The 16,168-nt window shown below is 40.1% G+C and overlaps 1 protein-coding gene across 3 annotated transcripts in view; it reads right to left on the bottom strand.

The window, feature by feature from the left end:
- Positions 1–341: 341 nt before the first annotated feature.
- The window catches only part of CDON (cell adhesion associated, oncogene regulated), a 98,984-nt gene continuing 83,157 nt past the window's right edge, over positions 342–16,168 (bottom strand). For 2 of the 3 annotated variants that reach the window (XM_027532734.1, XM_027532735.1), the window contains 2 exons: positions 4,347–4,621; positions 342–3,595 (listed from right to left, as the gene is read on the bottom strand). In XM_027532734.1, the coding sequence (XP_027388535.1) occupies positions 3,432–3,595; positions 4,347–4,621 (439 nt within the window). In that variant the 3' untranslated portion in view covers positions 342–3,431. Of the gene's footprint in view, positions 3,596–4,346; positions 4,622–5,856; positions 6,149–9,311; positions 9,609–9,700; positions 9,728–9,821; positions 9,893–16,168 lie in introns of those variants that run through there. The other variant, XR_003509454.1, reaches the window with a different exon arrangement.

Below are 16,168 nucleotides of genomic sequence, written 5' to 3'. Positions count from 1 at the left end.
TCTGGGGTTAACGGTAAAAATAGACAAGGTCTGAGAAGGGATCCCTCTTTCTCACTCTCCTCTGCCCCCATTTCCTTCTGAAGAAATGCTAAGCCCCCTAAGGGGATGTATCTGCTTTGACAGAGCTCCTTGCTGCAGATATTTTCCCAGCCACACATAATGTATTTGTCCTGGATCCTTTTTCTTCAGGGTTGGATCTCTGCAGTCAGATCAGAAAGGATTAATTCACTTGACTCTAAGTTGCGCAGAGGAGGTTTTTAAGGAAGGACACGTCCAAAATATTTCAAAGACATGCACCCATCTCCACCACAAGCTATAAGCAGCTTCACACAGACAGGGAGCATCAGAGAACTGCATCTTCATGAGCTACTCTACATGAAAGCAGCATTCTCTTTTAATAGAAAATCATATCGACCAAATAAAACCTGTCAAAGCTACATCATTTAAAATATATACAATTTCAAACATAATATTACAACTTTAAGGAAAATAAAACATACTTTTCAATATGATACAAAAACATGCATCTGAAAATCACTGCTTTAGGAGAGAGCAAGACAGGTGAAATCCAGTTAGAAGGCTGACTTCTTGGCCGTCCTGTAGCTGGAATGAGACTTGCGTCACGATCAGCTTAGTAATCTGTATCCGTCTTCGCAGACTCTTTTGACAAAAACAAAACTCAGAAAGAAATGCCTTTTGTTTTTAAAGACCACTTCAAAAGGTTTAAAACATTGCCATTTCACTTACATTCTGTACAGCGCCCATCATCAGAGGATCAGTGCATAACCAAAAGAAGAGGGGAGAAAAGGAGCTAGAGAAATGATATAGCAGAAGGGGGAGTTTGATGCTAAAACAAAGACTCACAGAGTTCTAAGAGGAGAAGGGGTGTGAAGAGGTCTGATGGATTACAGGATCACTGTCACGCTGAGAGAAGGTCAAATTTCCGGGGAAGGGGTGGTAGGAAGGGAGGGGGGTCACGGGGAGTAAGGAGGGCTCGGGGGAGACCAGGTAATAAGCTCAGAGCTCTGCCCGCGGGGCACAGGGACAGCCTCTCTAGTTGTGGAGCTAGAGCACTGGAGGAATTCTGCGGCGGGGAGGACCGGGGGCTTACAGAACGGGTTCCATCAGCAGAGTGAACCGCGATGGTTTTGGAAAGCAGTCTGGAAATGCAGGAGCTCAGATTCCCGCTCCAGATAAGTTCAGATTCAGGCTCTGTGGCTCACCAGTGTGATCTGGGGACTTTATCACCTACTTAGTAGCTGTGTCTTAACAGGCAGATTTGAGATAGTAGTAGCAAGCACCAGCAGTCTGGTACATAACAGTAACTCCACAAATGTTAGAGCCATCGCCCATGCTGTCCTGTCCTCTGACTTCCTGGCAAGTAACATTAGGTAGGACTGTTCTGGGTAAATGTGCAGAGCATAAAAGTTCAGAACAACTCATAGTTAGAGAGCACTCATAACTCCTAAACATGAAGGCAATTATATATATATATATTTATATTTATATATCTCAATATATAAAAGCATTTTTTATAAATAAAATACAATTAAAGGGATAACACTTAAAACAGCGTTACTAATAATATAAATAAAGCAGTCCACAACGAGATTGCCCTACAATTAAAGTCATTTTTCTCTTCCTAGTGGACAAATCCCATATTCAAACTCAATCTTTAAAAGCAGTTTATGACCTAAGGCTCACGCTAATACACCTCTGTTTCCTGAATCAAAATGACTGCTTACAAACACTTACCCCCCAGTTTTCTGAAACTCCCTTTGTGAGTGTAGCACTATAACCTGACTGGCAGACACAGGGTATGTTTTCATATTCCGTGTGCTAGGACTTTGTCCTTTGCTGGCCACAGAAGTAAAGGATGCAGCTAACTCCCTCCAAAGCTAAGTGCATCTAGGCAACAATGAAGAATAAGTCCAGTACACTATAGGTGTGGATGTCTGAAATGGAGAATTTGACTCTGGAGCATCCGTGGTACCTGACTATGGAACTGTATCCACTGTATCCACTACTCCAAGTAATCCTTGCATAGTGACCCAGCTCACACGGCACATTCCACTAGCGGTTCTATTTCTAAAACATATAGACGTATGTAAGGGAATATGGATGCATTTACACAGGAAGTCGATTAATACAGTATTCTACTCTATTTTACTGCAATTGTTGGGAAACTGTAAAAATATTTTCACTTATGCTAGAATCGCTTGACTCTCCATAAAGAGAATTGTTTTGTTTTTCCCTAAAGGGATGCACAGTCCAAAAAAGGGCAGTGATCCATAAAGCTCGAGTCAAGCCATCAAATACACTGAGTGCTGTGTTGTTTTGTTTCAGACGTGCAGAAGAAAAGCCTTTCAATGGCAGCTGCAAATCTCCTTGTCACTCAGAGGCAGCAATAACTGTGATTTACGAGCTCTGCCAATCAAAGCTATAGGTGCCTGTGACAATGACGACATTCGGGAAAAATGTCAGGAAACTTCAAACCTCCAGATTCTTTTCTGACACTCACATCTTTCAGGTATTGCCCAAGCTGGAACTCAGAAAATACGGATTTTTTGGGGGTGTTGCACCACGATACTTCCTATACTAACAGGAGAGCTTCCGCCAAGATGATCCACCTGGAACCTTCCCTTTCTTCTTAAAATATGGATCTTTCTCTTCTAGTCACCATTTGAAAGTCTTATTTTTCTCTTAGAAACAGTCAAAAAGAGCCCCATGGTAACCATGTTATAAATAAGTGTGATTTTAAATGATACTGGGTTTGAAGGCATTCTTTTTCTCTCTGGTCCTGGCTCCCTTTCTGCCTTCTATAATAACCCAACCAGACCAGCTTAACCTCCGTCATGTCCACAACACTGTGATTACTGCCTAGAAAACTGGACATAACCTGTGCCCACATGCAGACAGCCTATAGGTCAACCCTCACTTCCGTGGAAGGCACTCATCAAATTTACAAGACATCTATTATAAACATCAGGTGTTACAACTGTGGTTGATTTCCAATGTTCTCAGACAGTCTGATAATGCAATAGTGAAAGACAAGCTTTCCATCTGAAAACTCCCAAATGGCCTGTGCAATTCCCTCTTAGCTGAATCAGCCAACAGGTAGGATCCTTGCAGGAGGGGCTCTTACTGTCGCTGAGGCTCTTGGACAACACGGTCTCAGGTGATTGAAACTGTGCCAAACGAGGTTGTTTACTGACGAGGGGGAGGAAGGAAGAGGGAGGGAAACTTTTAAGGCATAAATAACATAAAAGGGCACACATTTTAAGATACATTCATATGACATCACTACCAACAAAAAATAAATAACGCTCTTTCTCTGAATTGAACTAATGTCCTTCACACAGTCCACTCCCAGGGCTGTTTCGTGCAGTTGCTGGCTTGCAGTGGGAACGTGACGGAGCACTGCCGCATCCTCAGGTTTCCTGGGGTTGCTGAAGGACCCCTGGAGGACTGTCTACAGGAGTGCCAGGAGGACACCACAGTGTCTTTTCAGTACAGTCCTTCGAGACAGGTGGCAAAACAAGAGGATTCCAACTTAAAATGTTGTTCTCAGCTTCTGAAGGCACACAGCTGTCTCCTGAAAAACAAAGGTTTGGAAGCACTATGAAATGAGAAAGGCTGATTTTTATCAAAGCAGTCTAAAAACACTACCTTCAGCAATAAAGAAAGAACCATGAGCAAAATTAGAGCCCAGTTATGTTTATGTTTGAATCTGAGGGAGGCAGAGGTTTAAAATAAAGTTTAGCTCTCATGGACAGTGACATGATTCATCTAAGGGTTACAGCAAACCCCTTTAAAGCCCCCAAGTAACCATGGTCAAGAACTACTACAACTCCAGAATCAACTCAGACGAGAAAAGAAGCCTAGGATCACGAAATGCACCCTTCTAGCAAGTCTACTGTTCAGGTACAAAACTGAATCAAAGCCTATTTGGATTTATTTTCCAGAATAGAATAGAATGAACAATCAGAGATGAAGGATGTGTATCACAGAATTTCAGGGACTTCCCTGGCAATCCAGTGATTAAGATTCCCTGTATTGGGACTACAGGTTCGATCCCTGGCTGGGGAACTAAGATCCTACACGCCGTGCAGTGCGGTCAAAAAATTAAAAAACGCCAACAAAAGAACATCCCCAAACACCCCAGAATTTCAAAGAATCCTTTACAGAGTCAACTTTTATTGACATATCCAATACCCCCAAGCAATAATCTAAGAAATATGAGTGGATCACAGACAGAACGTTCTGAAAGCATCATCTCTCCTGATATAGTTCTTAGTTAACTGAAGACTATTTAGAAACTTGAGATTTACAATGTCTTGCTGTACCTCTGTGGAACTCTGCTGTATCTTCCACACAATCGGAACTGGCCCCATCTCTACTGTCTTGACAGCAAATCGGCTGAGCAGGTGTTGGTGTCTCATCCTCTTTGATGCCCTCCTCAGGTGGCTGAACGCAGTCGGGGACGGTGGAAGCCAGACACACAGGCATCTTCATATGACCAAAGGGCTTCATTTCCAAACCGTCTTGAGGATAAGGTGCTATCACTGGGACCACAGGAAGGGGGCTGCTGCTGAAAGTGCTGCTGGTTTTGGTGAAACACCTACAAAGGGTAAACCAAAACAGACAGAATTGTGTCTAGAGGCGTCAATAATTAAAATTCACTTACTTTGAAATATTATTTGGTATTTTGTATCCACAGATTCTTAAGGAAGACTGGTGCTCAAAATTAACTAAATGATTCACTATGATTTGAATTAGCAAGATCTCAAAAATTAAAGTGAAATACAAAGGAGAAGGCATCAAAATGCAAACCAGTGAATAATGGAACAGCACACGCTGACTCATCACATGCACCCTTTGCCTCCGTCCACTGTTAGAAGTTGTCTTTCATAATAAACTAGCTCCTGAATATAGCACACAGAAGGAAAAGGCCATTCATGCTGGAAGGAGTGAAGCAGAAAAAGAGGAAAAGGGCAGAAAGCTGAGAAACTTACGGCCACATGAGAGAAATGACCTTATGAAAGCCAACAAAAATACAGTTTTGAAACCAGCGATGTTCCCTTTCACTCTTGGAAGACACACTATAAGAACTAGACATTCAAAATCCAAGTTTTGTTTATTTTTCAATTTTTTTTTCTTTGCAGAATTAATTGCCAGAATTTATTAGTACTAAACATTCACTTCAATTCTGCCCTACTTTTGTCTCCTGTCTTCATCCAAAATATGTGTTTTCTCTAATTTTTTCTTCCTGTTCTTCAGATTGGATAATCTCTATTGATCTTTTAGTTTATTGACTCTTTCTTCTATTGTCTTCAATCTGATATTAAGCCCAAACGGTAAATTCTCCATTCCAGTTATTTATGCTTTTCGGCTTTGGAACTTCCATTTGATCTTTACAGGTTCTATTTCTAAGATGAAGTTCCCCACGTGAAGCCACAGTGTGTTGTTCATTGAGTCCTTGAGCATATTTGTAACAGGGTCTGTTTCTATTGACAATTTTCTTCCCTTGGGTAAGTATCACTTTTTCCTATTTTTTACATGTAACTTTTTTTTTAAACTGGATTTTTCCCTCTGATTTTCTGGTTGTTCTGTTGACCTCAAACTCCATCTTTCAACACCTTCAGTTTGTGTTCTTAATCCAAGATTGAAGAATGTCCTCAGGCAAAAACCCACAGACAAATGTTACCCATTGTCTTTCAAGGTTAGATGTATTCAGTTCCTGCCTGTTTCTTGTTACTCTACAATACTTTCAGATTGCCCAGATTCCATCATTATTACCTGTGCATGATTAGCTATTCCATCATTAATAGAAACTGGAGACTGGAGACCCAGAAGTAGTTACATATAAAATAAAAATATTTTTTATTTATAAAATTAGGAGTGAGAAAAGTGAAGACATTTTATGTGACTTTGGTCGGGAAGGTTAGGTAGGAAATACACAAGTGTGCTCGAGTTAGGCATGTTAGGGAATAAAGGTAAGAATTCTTTGGACCTCCAGCCTTTTAACATGGGATAGTATGTTTCTGGAACATAAAATCAGGAAAGGGAAGTCCACACAGCTGTCACCAGCATCTCTGTTGGTTCTAGTTACCAGAAATAACAAATGCTAAGCTTGAAGCCTTGGAACCTGAAAGAGAATAAGATATCTGTCAGTAAACCAAATCCTTAATTTAAATACGTTCAACTTTAATTTCAAAGAGAGAAACAGATCGACTGTACACTTAGTAGAATCCAGATACCAGTCATCTGGCATGAAAGCAAAGTATGTCTGTTAGGTATTCATCTGCACAGAGAAACGTGACTGCAGTGTAATCTAATATGACTGTAATCCTAACCTTTAACACCATCAGAAAAAACACACACCTGATTCAAAGAAAATCTGTATTCCGATGCAATTGTTAAGGCAATAAAAAGTAGAGGAAGGACTGATATGGAAGAAAGTGTGTTGGAGTCAGAATCAAAGCACTGGGCTAGCAGACCATGACCCTAGGAGAGCAAGGCATTCCTCAGGGGTCTGCTGGACATTTCATTCAACTCTGAACTTAAACTTTTTCCTGGGATGCTGGGATGCCGACAAAGGTAAACACAGACCTCTTGACATCCATTTAAAAGTGTCCATGTTATCATCTTTTCATGAGTCTCTTCCGCTGTCTCAATACCCAGGGAATCTGAAAACTCTCTTGAATGTATTCAATTCATGAGAAACTACAGAGTCTGAACAGGGTATTCACCTACGATGCGTGGCAATGTCAGGGGGAAATTTTTTGTTTCTTTTTCTGGCCCTGCCATGTGGCTTACAGGATCTTAGGTCCCTGACCAGGGAATGAATCCTGGGCCACGACAGTGCAAAGTGCGGAGTCCTAATCACTGGGTCACCTGGGAACTCCTGGAAAAATCTTTTTGTATTCAAATTACTTCTAGTGAGAATGTACTGAATATTATATCTCTGTATAAAAAAACTTCCTTAGAAGAACCCTTTATTCTAAAAGCATGTGACATGTGAATACCTTCTAAATGTCAGAAACTGTGGTAGACACTGAAAATATAAATATAAATACAACAGGTTCCAGCTCCCAGTCTAGCAGAGGAGAGTGAATAAACAAACGGTTATACTACAGTGTAGTAAGTATAACGTAAGAAGATACAAGACGCTGGGAGCACTCAGCTTTGAGATGGTTAGGGCTGTATGGCTGATGAGAGTAAGGTGCTTTCTGCATTCCAACTAGAGACTAGTGTGTATCCTTCCATGCTCTTTCAGACTCAAGAGTCTTATAATTGAGGAAATTACATTAGATGATAATTAGAGAGGAAGAAAGATTCTGATTTCCAAAAACCAGAAATATCTCTGGTCAAGGGAATCTATATGACTACCATGATTTGTTGAAAATAATTCTTAAAAATTACATTTCTGGCTTCTGGCTATGACTGATTAGTTTATATCAGAACAACTCTCCTGCCAAGAGCAACTAAAAAAAAAAAAAAAGATGGAGACATTGGCGTTTAAATCTATTGGAGTCATCAGAGAGCTACCCAGCACTTAAGCGGCTAAGATTCCAGAAGGAAGGTAAATATGAGTTTCAGCAGCACTTGTCCTCACAAGGCATCTGCCCAGCTCAGTGCAGGATGGAACACCGAGGCGTTCAAGCATGCAGTGGCGGCTGAGGAACTGAGGAGAACTTCTGGCACTTTCACGGGGCTGGGCAGACAGAAATTAAGAGTTCAGAGTCTGCCAAAGAGAAAAGGCCCAGTAAACACTCCAGGCTTTTAACTGAGACCCTTGAAGGGTTACACTGTGAAAATAACAGTGAAGCGGGAAGAGACAAAGCTTTTACAAAGACCTGAAACTCAGCATTAAATCAGCTCAGTCTCTAAGTGGGTTAAAATGATCTGGTCCTTTCCTAATTGCCTGCCAAAAGCAAACGCAAATACTTTCTGGGGGAAGAAAACATCTTCCAGAGCCTCTGGGAGTTTTTATACGCAATGTCCAGAATTCAATAAAAAAGAATTACCAGGCATTTCCGAAGACAGAAATAAAAGAAAAATAAGTGATGCTCATATTGAGTTAGAAGACAATGACTTTAAAAGAACTGGATGATTATATTCAAGAAAAAAGGTGACAAGATGGAGAATTTTAACAGAGACTGAGCATCTAACAATAATTATTATTTGGAATTTCTAAACTAAATAGAATAACCTAAATGAAGAGCTCAGTTCATGGAGTTAAGTGGAAATTGAGCAGATGACCAGAGGTTTAGTGAACGTGAAGTGTGTTCAGACTGAAGACACAAAAGGATGGACAATATATAAAGAAGCTTAAGAGACATAAGAGGCATACAGAAAGGCTCATATACAGAATGAAATATTACTCAGCCATGAAAAGAAACAAGACGATGTCACGTGCAGCAACACAGATGGACACAGAGACTGTCATATGAGTGAAGTAAGTCAGAGAGAGACAAATATCGTATGTTACTTGTATGTGGGATCTAAAAAAAAAAAAGGTACCAATGAACTTACACGCAAAGCAGAAACAGACCCACAGATGTAGAAAACAAGCTTATGGTTACCAAAGGGGAAAGTGACAGGGAGGGAGGGAGAAACTGGGAGACTGGGATGGACATATACACAGTATCATATATAAAATAGGTAACTGATAGGGACCTACTGTATAGCACAGGGAACTCTACTCAGTGCTCTACAGTGACCCAGGGAAAAGAATCTGAAAAGGAGCAGATATATGTATACGTATAGCTGATTCACTTTGCTGCACACCTAAAACTAACACAGCATTGTGAATCAACTACACTCCGATAAAAATCAACTGAAAAAAAGAAAGGTGAGAATAGCAACAAAGATAATGTTGGGACTTGTGAATAAACATTGCAAAAAACCAGAAACTGTATTGTCTTAAAAGATTTTAAATATTTATAGAATTAAACTACATGATGAAAATAAGAAAGCACTGGAGAAGAAACTGCAGTTAAAACGCTCTGAAATATTTTGCTGTTCTAGGAAGTAATAACACTACTAATGCGTGTTAGACTCCAGTTGAGGTCACAATGTCCAGTGTCAAGCACGTAGTAAATGGCGTATCGTAGGACCTCAGCAAAAATGGCGAATGGATACATAATAAACATCGAACATCACACTTTTAAAATAAGCTTTTCTGTAAGCAAGCAAAATTATTATCAAAGAGCAACAACTAAACTAACGGGTCAAGATATCATATAATAGATCACACCGAAAACTAAGACACATAGATTAAAAGTGAGAATGAATCATATACTTACCCCTGAAGATTTTTGTACCACAATAGAAATGATCTCTGTCCTCGTTCATATTGGCTCTGTTGGTTAGCTTTCTTTCTATCTGTTGACTTCAAAGTTATCTGACTTAAATGTCAGTCTTCTGGAGGATGGGCAATGTCTGTCCTTGGTGTCAGAGAAAGCTCTTAGATCAGTGAGACACAGCACAGTCAGGCACTTAATGAAATCCCCAATCATGATGTAAAACAAACAAAATGAGCTTCTGGCTTAATGTCCCATTTCTCTGCAGGAATCTGGAAGTAATACAAAGGTACCTGAAACCTGAAAGACAAAAAAAAAAAAAGGATCGGGTCAGAAAGAGACATTTTCATTGAAAGAAGTAAAGTTAAGGTGTAGGAAAAAAATATACTCGCCAGATTTTGAAACACCAGGGCAGTTCCCTAAAAAACAAGATACTGTAAGTTAATAACTGGTTTTCACAGAGCTAACAGGAATGAAATTTCATAATGTTAATACAAAATAATGAAGACTCACCAGATAAGATGCCTTCAATTCTTCTGTTGTCTTTTTCTCCCCCTTTCGTTTCTTTTTTGTCCTGCTCATTTCTTTAAAGCAAAGGATGAGATTTTTAAAGGACCTCTAAGGGCAGTCTAACAGCTTGAGTGTAGAGCACTTTTGCGAACATTTTATTTCACAGATGTTTGATCGCTACACTGGCTACCAGCCTGAGAGCTGTTACAATATGGCAGATGTGGTTCTGATGCTGCCTTCACTGATGAAAACAAGTGCCAAGGCTTCACATTTTCCAAATGAACAAACTAGTTTCCTTCATAGTAGGGAAAAAAAAATACAGCACTGCTGTGATAACGAAGGTGAACGACACGGATGGCACAGGACCAAAGGATGGGGAGGATAGAGGCGCCAGGGCCAATTACTGTGAACAGTATCTAGAGAGCTGATACTGTCGTCTGGTTTTATGAGCTGGGAGTTAACAACTAAATACATATGTTTTAAAAGAAATCACAGATATTTAGCAGGAGAAAAGTACAATTTCCTATTGGATATTCTTTAGCATCTATCTTTCAGGTAAGTGATATAGAAAACCACTTCAGTGCATACTTTTATTCCAAACTTTGAGTCTCAATTATCAGGGTGGTGCTGACAGTAAAATCATCATGTGAGTTAGACTGGTAAAGTGATGATTACCCAAATTTCAGCCTGATAAACCAAACTGGTTTAAAATGTTCTAGTACAGTGAACCCTGATTCATAATTATCAGTAATTAACCACGTAGAGCAGGGCCTCCAACCACCGCGTTCTAATGCCTGATAATCTGCAGTGCAGCTGATGTAATAGCAAGAGAAATAAGGTGCACAACAAACATCATGCACTTGAATCATCCTAAAACCACCTCCCACCTGGGGCCATGGGAAAACTGTCTTCCATGAAACCAGTCCTTGGTGCCAAAAACGCTGGGGACCACCGATGTAGAAAGCCGAATATAAGTAATTGAGTCACATTACTTCTAGTTCATTTTTGGATGTCTGCACGGGTCAGCATGAAAATGGCTTTAACCTGGGGGTTACGTGCTAAGATATAAACACAGAGGACATAGTCTATAGAGAAGAAACATGATACCTGTTCTGAATGTAATTAAGCTTGTAACAAGTGAAACAATTCTTTTACTGATGCTTTAATTAAAGCATTTACTGATGCTTTAATTACAATTTCTAAAGCAACCAGATTACTACAAAAATAGTACCTGTATATATGTAAGAGACCCAAATCTACAGGTAGTGAGAGAGAGAGAAAAGGGCAAATGTCTGCACATTTATGACATTATTAACATGCTCTTACAATGCACATCTCACAGTTTAAATGATACAAAGTTTGTATTTTGTATTAAACTATTTTGTATTAAAATAGTTTGTATTTTCTTATCTATCTTAGGCCTCTCAATCTTTCAGTTGCAGTTATTATTGGCTTAAGGTGGAGTGACAGTTTTCAATGGGTTGTCTCTAGCTCAATGAAACGACTTTGTCTAAGTTTGAAAACACTGAGTAATCAGAACTCCGTGCATCTTGCCACATACAAAGATTTGTGCTGCTTTCCAAGAATTCAGGTGGTCTGGGACCTGTTAGTTTATTACTAAGGTATCTTTCAGGAAACAGGAGAGGGCTGTCTGACCAAAGGAGAAGATAGGAGAATGACTATTACAGTGTCATAAAAAATAAAATATTCTTGAAGCAGCCATCTGAATAGCACACACTAAGAAATAAGAGACTGGAATAGTAGCTCAGCATTGTTTAGAAGAATACGTTGCATTAGTATTTGACTAAACATATTTTGGACATTCCAGCAAAACTACATAGCACCTCTGGAATGTTTTGCAGAGAAGTATCCCATTTCTGATTACATAGTTGAATATTTGTTAAGCATGATTATGTACAGAATTTCTGTGATTAGATAATTGTATACATGTTGCCTTAAGTTTCCTCTTCTGATTATCCCTGGAGGGCAGGGACTAACTACCCACGAACCTCTTGGATGGTGATGCTTATTTTCATGAATGTGTTCCATGAATATCTCCTGAAACCGTCTCGTCTTGGTGGCGGTTTGCTTTAATGTTCACCTCACCCTTGCTGTTTCCTCTTGCCACTGTGCCTGTCACTTGGCTGACCTGGCCCTTATCTTGAGGAGGTCATCAGTTACCCTCCAACAGAACCCTGATGACATTCCTCTAGGGCCATGGAGGTCCTCTGTTCTCACCATACACTCTTTGCTACAGGCTGCAGTGACCTGAGCCATGCAGTGGAAGTTTCCTTTTGGGAATTAGTTTATTCGTGGCTGTCACAGAACAGGTGACAATACATGTTGGTGTTAGTCACTCAGCCATCTCCGGCTTCCCTGGTGGCTCAGACGGTAAAGAATCTGCCTGCAATGCAGGAGCTGCAAGTTTGATCCCTGAGTTGGTCTTTTATTTGTAAGACTGGGTGTGTGTGAGAGAGGGAGCGAGCTTGCCACGTTCAGTAATGCATTCCGTCATTTATAGTCACCCAACATGTATTTAAAGGGAGTATTAGTCGCTCAGTCGTGTTCGACTCTTTGCAGTCCCATGGACCATAGCCCACCAGGTTCCTCTAACCACAGGACTCCTTGACAAAAGGATCAGGTCTCCATATCAAAAGTAGAATATAAGTCACTTCCCCCCAAAAGGAAGGTACCAATCAATTAAAGAAATTAGACACAGTTTTTTGAATATTTTTCTTAGAGAATCAGGGAGATTACCATAGATGGTAGAGAATCCAAATCTTGGGCTCTGTGTATTTCCTTCCTTTGGTTTTATGGCTAGTTTGGAAGTAGCTGAGTGGTCAGGGATAGGAGATGGGTTGAATCATAACCAATTAACCTGCTGGAGCAGAGTCTAATTGTCTTTAGATAAGCAGTTGTTTTCATATTTCACAAACCAATTGGGTAAACCAAACCCTCCACCTAAAAGATCTACTATTATAATGGAATGTTTTCATATTCATCTCTACACACTTATGTTTATCTGAGTATATCTGATTCAGTGGGAGGTTTCAAGTTGGTGAAGGAGTACCTTCAAACCCAACAATACTCAGACTTTTAAGGTGATCATTACATAAAAACTTGGAGGTCATTTATAATATCTATGTTTTCTAAAGCACTATTCCCAATAGTTTTATTTCTCCTCTTGACCACCAGCCATGTATAGCTCATACTTTTTTCCCCAGATGGATTATATACATTTTTCCAAGTTGATTTTTACTTGGCAACTTCCTGCCCATTTCCAATCTCTCTAGGACACTTAAAGTTAATTTTTGTTCCTTCCTGATGGGACCGCTCAGTTCATTCATCTGTGAATTTCATCAGTGTCCTCTCTTACAAATTATCAAGACTGATGGTAAACAGAGCAGATTTAATGTCAATCCCTTCCCATTAAACTAGCCAAGCAACTGACAAACCCCATTTAATGACATATCCAGAACTGCACTACTGTTTTCTGAATTGAAGAGAGAAGAGTAGAAAGCTATTGATTTATTTGATTAAAATCTGTTTAACTCTTGCAATGCACAAGGATTTCTCAACTGAGTTGTTCATGCAGGGGGCTGGCTCCCCCAAAGCTACATTAAATATGTTTCTTTCCAGCTGTTCGTAGTGAGTCGTTACATGCAACTCTTAAACCCAAAAAGCATTCAAATGGACTAAACGCAGTGAGCAGGCTGCTGCTGGCTAAGTTGCTTCAGCTGTGTCCGACTCTGTGCGACCCCATAGATGGCAGCCCACCAGGCTCCTCCGTCCCTGGGATTCTCCAGGCAAGAACACTGGAGTGGGTTGCCATTTCCTTCTCCAATGCATGAAAGTGAAAAGTGAAAGTGAAGTTGCCCAGTCGTGTCCTACCCTCAGCGACCCCATGGACTGCAGCCTACCAGGCTCCTCCGTCCATGGGATTTTCCAGGCAAGAGTACTGGAGTGGGTTGTCCTCTACAAATGCTACCAAAGCCCTAGAAGCAAATAAAACTCTAGAATGCTAGCGTGTGCACTCCCCTTTTGTTGTTTGGTTGCCACGTTGTGTTCAACTCTTTGTGACCCATGGACTGCAACAGGCCAGGCTTCCCAGTCCTTCACTATCTCCCAGAGTTTGCTCAAAGGCTTATCTGTTGAGTCCACTCCCCTTTGACCTGTTCTCAAATTTTCACGTCAATATGCCAGTTTAAGAAAGGCAAAGTTTTCTATTACTGAAATAGAAAGATGATAAAAGGACCTTAAGGTTAGCAATGACTTGCTTTTTAAAAGGCCACTCCAAGAAGTACATTCGAGTTTAAATCTAAAAAGGCAGTGGGCAGGGGGGGAAGCTAGAGCGGCAAGATACAGGGCAGGTAGATTCCAAGGGGAAAGGCCTTCATCAATTCTTCACTCATCAGTAATCTGTAGAGTAAGAGACCTGCCCTGGGTCAAGGTGAGTTTGATGAGGCACCACTGGGGTTGAAGGGGACGACTCCCAGGTGTGTGAGGGGTGGACGGGCTTACGTGTATTCCCGCAGTGTCTCCTCGTTCAGTGATTACATCCAATTACCTGGACACCATCCTTGACATCTTCCCCTCAGCGGCCTCATATCTTTTAAAAAAAATTGCACCTTCTAAATCTCTCCAAACCACCTACCTCTCTCTGCATCTACTATAGCTATCTTAGTGCACTGTTTCTCATCTGGACTGCTGCCACAGCCATCCAACTGATCCCCTGTATCCTTTCCTGTGCCATCCAACGGAGTCTCCAAACTCTATCCTCCAGAGTGCTCTGTCATGCTAGCTTTCGCTGACTCAACTGTGGCTCCATATGGTCTTAATTCACTCATCTACCTCTGACCCTTTCCCTTACTACGTTCCTGCCACATTAGCCTTCTTTGATTCCATAAGAATTCCAGCATTCTTTTTATAGCTTAAAGTATCTATTACCAATGATTTTAAGATTTTTTTTTTGATGTGGATCATTTTTAAAGTCTTTATTGAATTTGTTGCAATATTGCTTCTGTCTTATGTTTTGGTTTTTTGGCCACGAGGCATGTGGGATCCTAGCTACCCAACCAGGGATCAAACCCACGCCCCTCACTCCCTGCATTGGGAGATGAAGTCTTCACCATTGGTTCACCAGGGCAGTCCCTTTTTATTTACTTATTTATTTTTAGAAATATTTATTTATTTGACTGTGCTGGCTCTCAGTTGGGGCACACAGGATCTTTTAGTATGGCACGTGGAATCTAGTTCCCTGACCAGGGATTGAACCAGGGCCCCCTGCATTGGGAGTGCAGTCTTAACCACTGGACCACCAGGAAGGTCCCAGGATTTCAGTATTCTGCCTTAAAGGTTTTGCATAAATAGTACCTTGCCTTTGCCTGGAAAGCTTTAAACCCATCCCTATTCTCTTTGACCTAATTTTACAAATTCTTCATGTAAGGTGCCACTTGCTTAGTGAAGTCTTTCCTTTCTAATGCATTCTTTATATTGTCTTTAAAGCACCCAGTTTGAATTATTTATTCATTTTTATGATTTATTTATGCCATTTTGAAAAAAGATGTGTCTCCCCATCAAATTATAAGCTCAGTGGGCAAGGACAATGCCCATTTTGTTCACAACTGTAGCCTTGGGACCTAGCTCGGCACCTGGTCCCCAAAAGACTTTCAAAAGAATGTCTGTTGAGTGAATGATGAATGATTGAATCCTCTTTAATTTTCACTCTCCTGATTTTATCACACCCCTTGCCTCATCTCTTTGAAAATATGTCAAGGCAGTAAGCAAAAAAATAATAACAATATGAGAGGATTATGAAAAGAGTGTCTAATTACTTCAAATACTTAAGAAATAAAAGCCTTTAAAAGTTAAATATATAAAAATAATCACGGTCTCCATTAGTATATCCACTGATTTTTAAATTTGTTTTCCTTTCAAACTTTGTTTTATTAGGCAATATGGAATTGGTGGTATTCAAACATTTTTATCCTACAAAAACAGCAATTTCTGTATATATGTGTGTATACATATACACATACTTATGCATTTCCAAATAAATGTCTTATTGATAAAACAAAAATCTCCCCCCTACCACCACCAAATATCTTTAAAATGGTCAACTTTTACATGTAGGTAGAGAACTTCAAAATGTCCAACCCATCTTTAAGTTCTATTACTTTGATACAAATGACTCGTAAATATAGAGATCATTGTCCCAATCTACTCCCTGAACCCGAGACCAGCATTTTCATCTGTCTGCTTGACTTAGACGTTTAACTGGCACTTGAAACTCTAAAAACATCCAACCAATATCATCACCTTCCCTCAATATATCATTTCATTAAGTTTCT

Source organism: Bos indicus x Bos taurus, chromosome 29, assembly GCF_003369695.1.
Source record: "Bos indicus x Bos taurus breed Angus x Brahman F1 hybrid chromosome 29, Bos_hybrid_MaternalHap_v2.0, whole genome shotgun sequence".
Classification (NCBI taxonomy): domain Eukaryota; kingdom Metazoa; phylum Chordata; class Mammalia; order Artiodactyla; family Bovidae; genus Bos; species Bos indicus x Bos taurus.
Note: the sequence above shows the minus strand (reverse complement) of the source record. Positions and strands in the feature narration are given on the sequence as shown.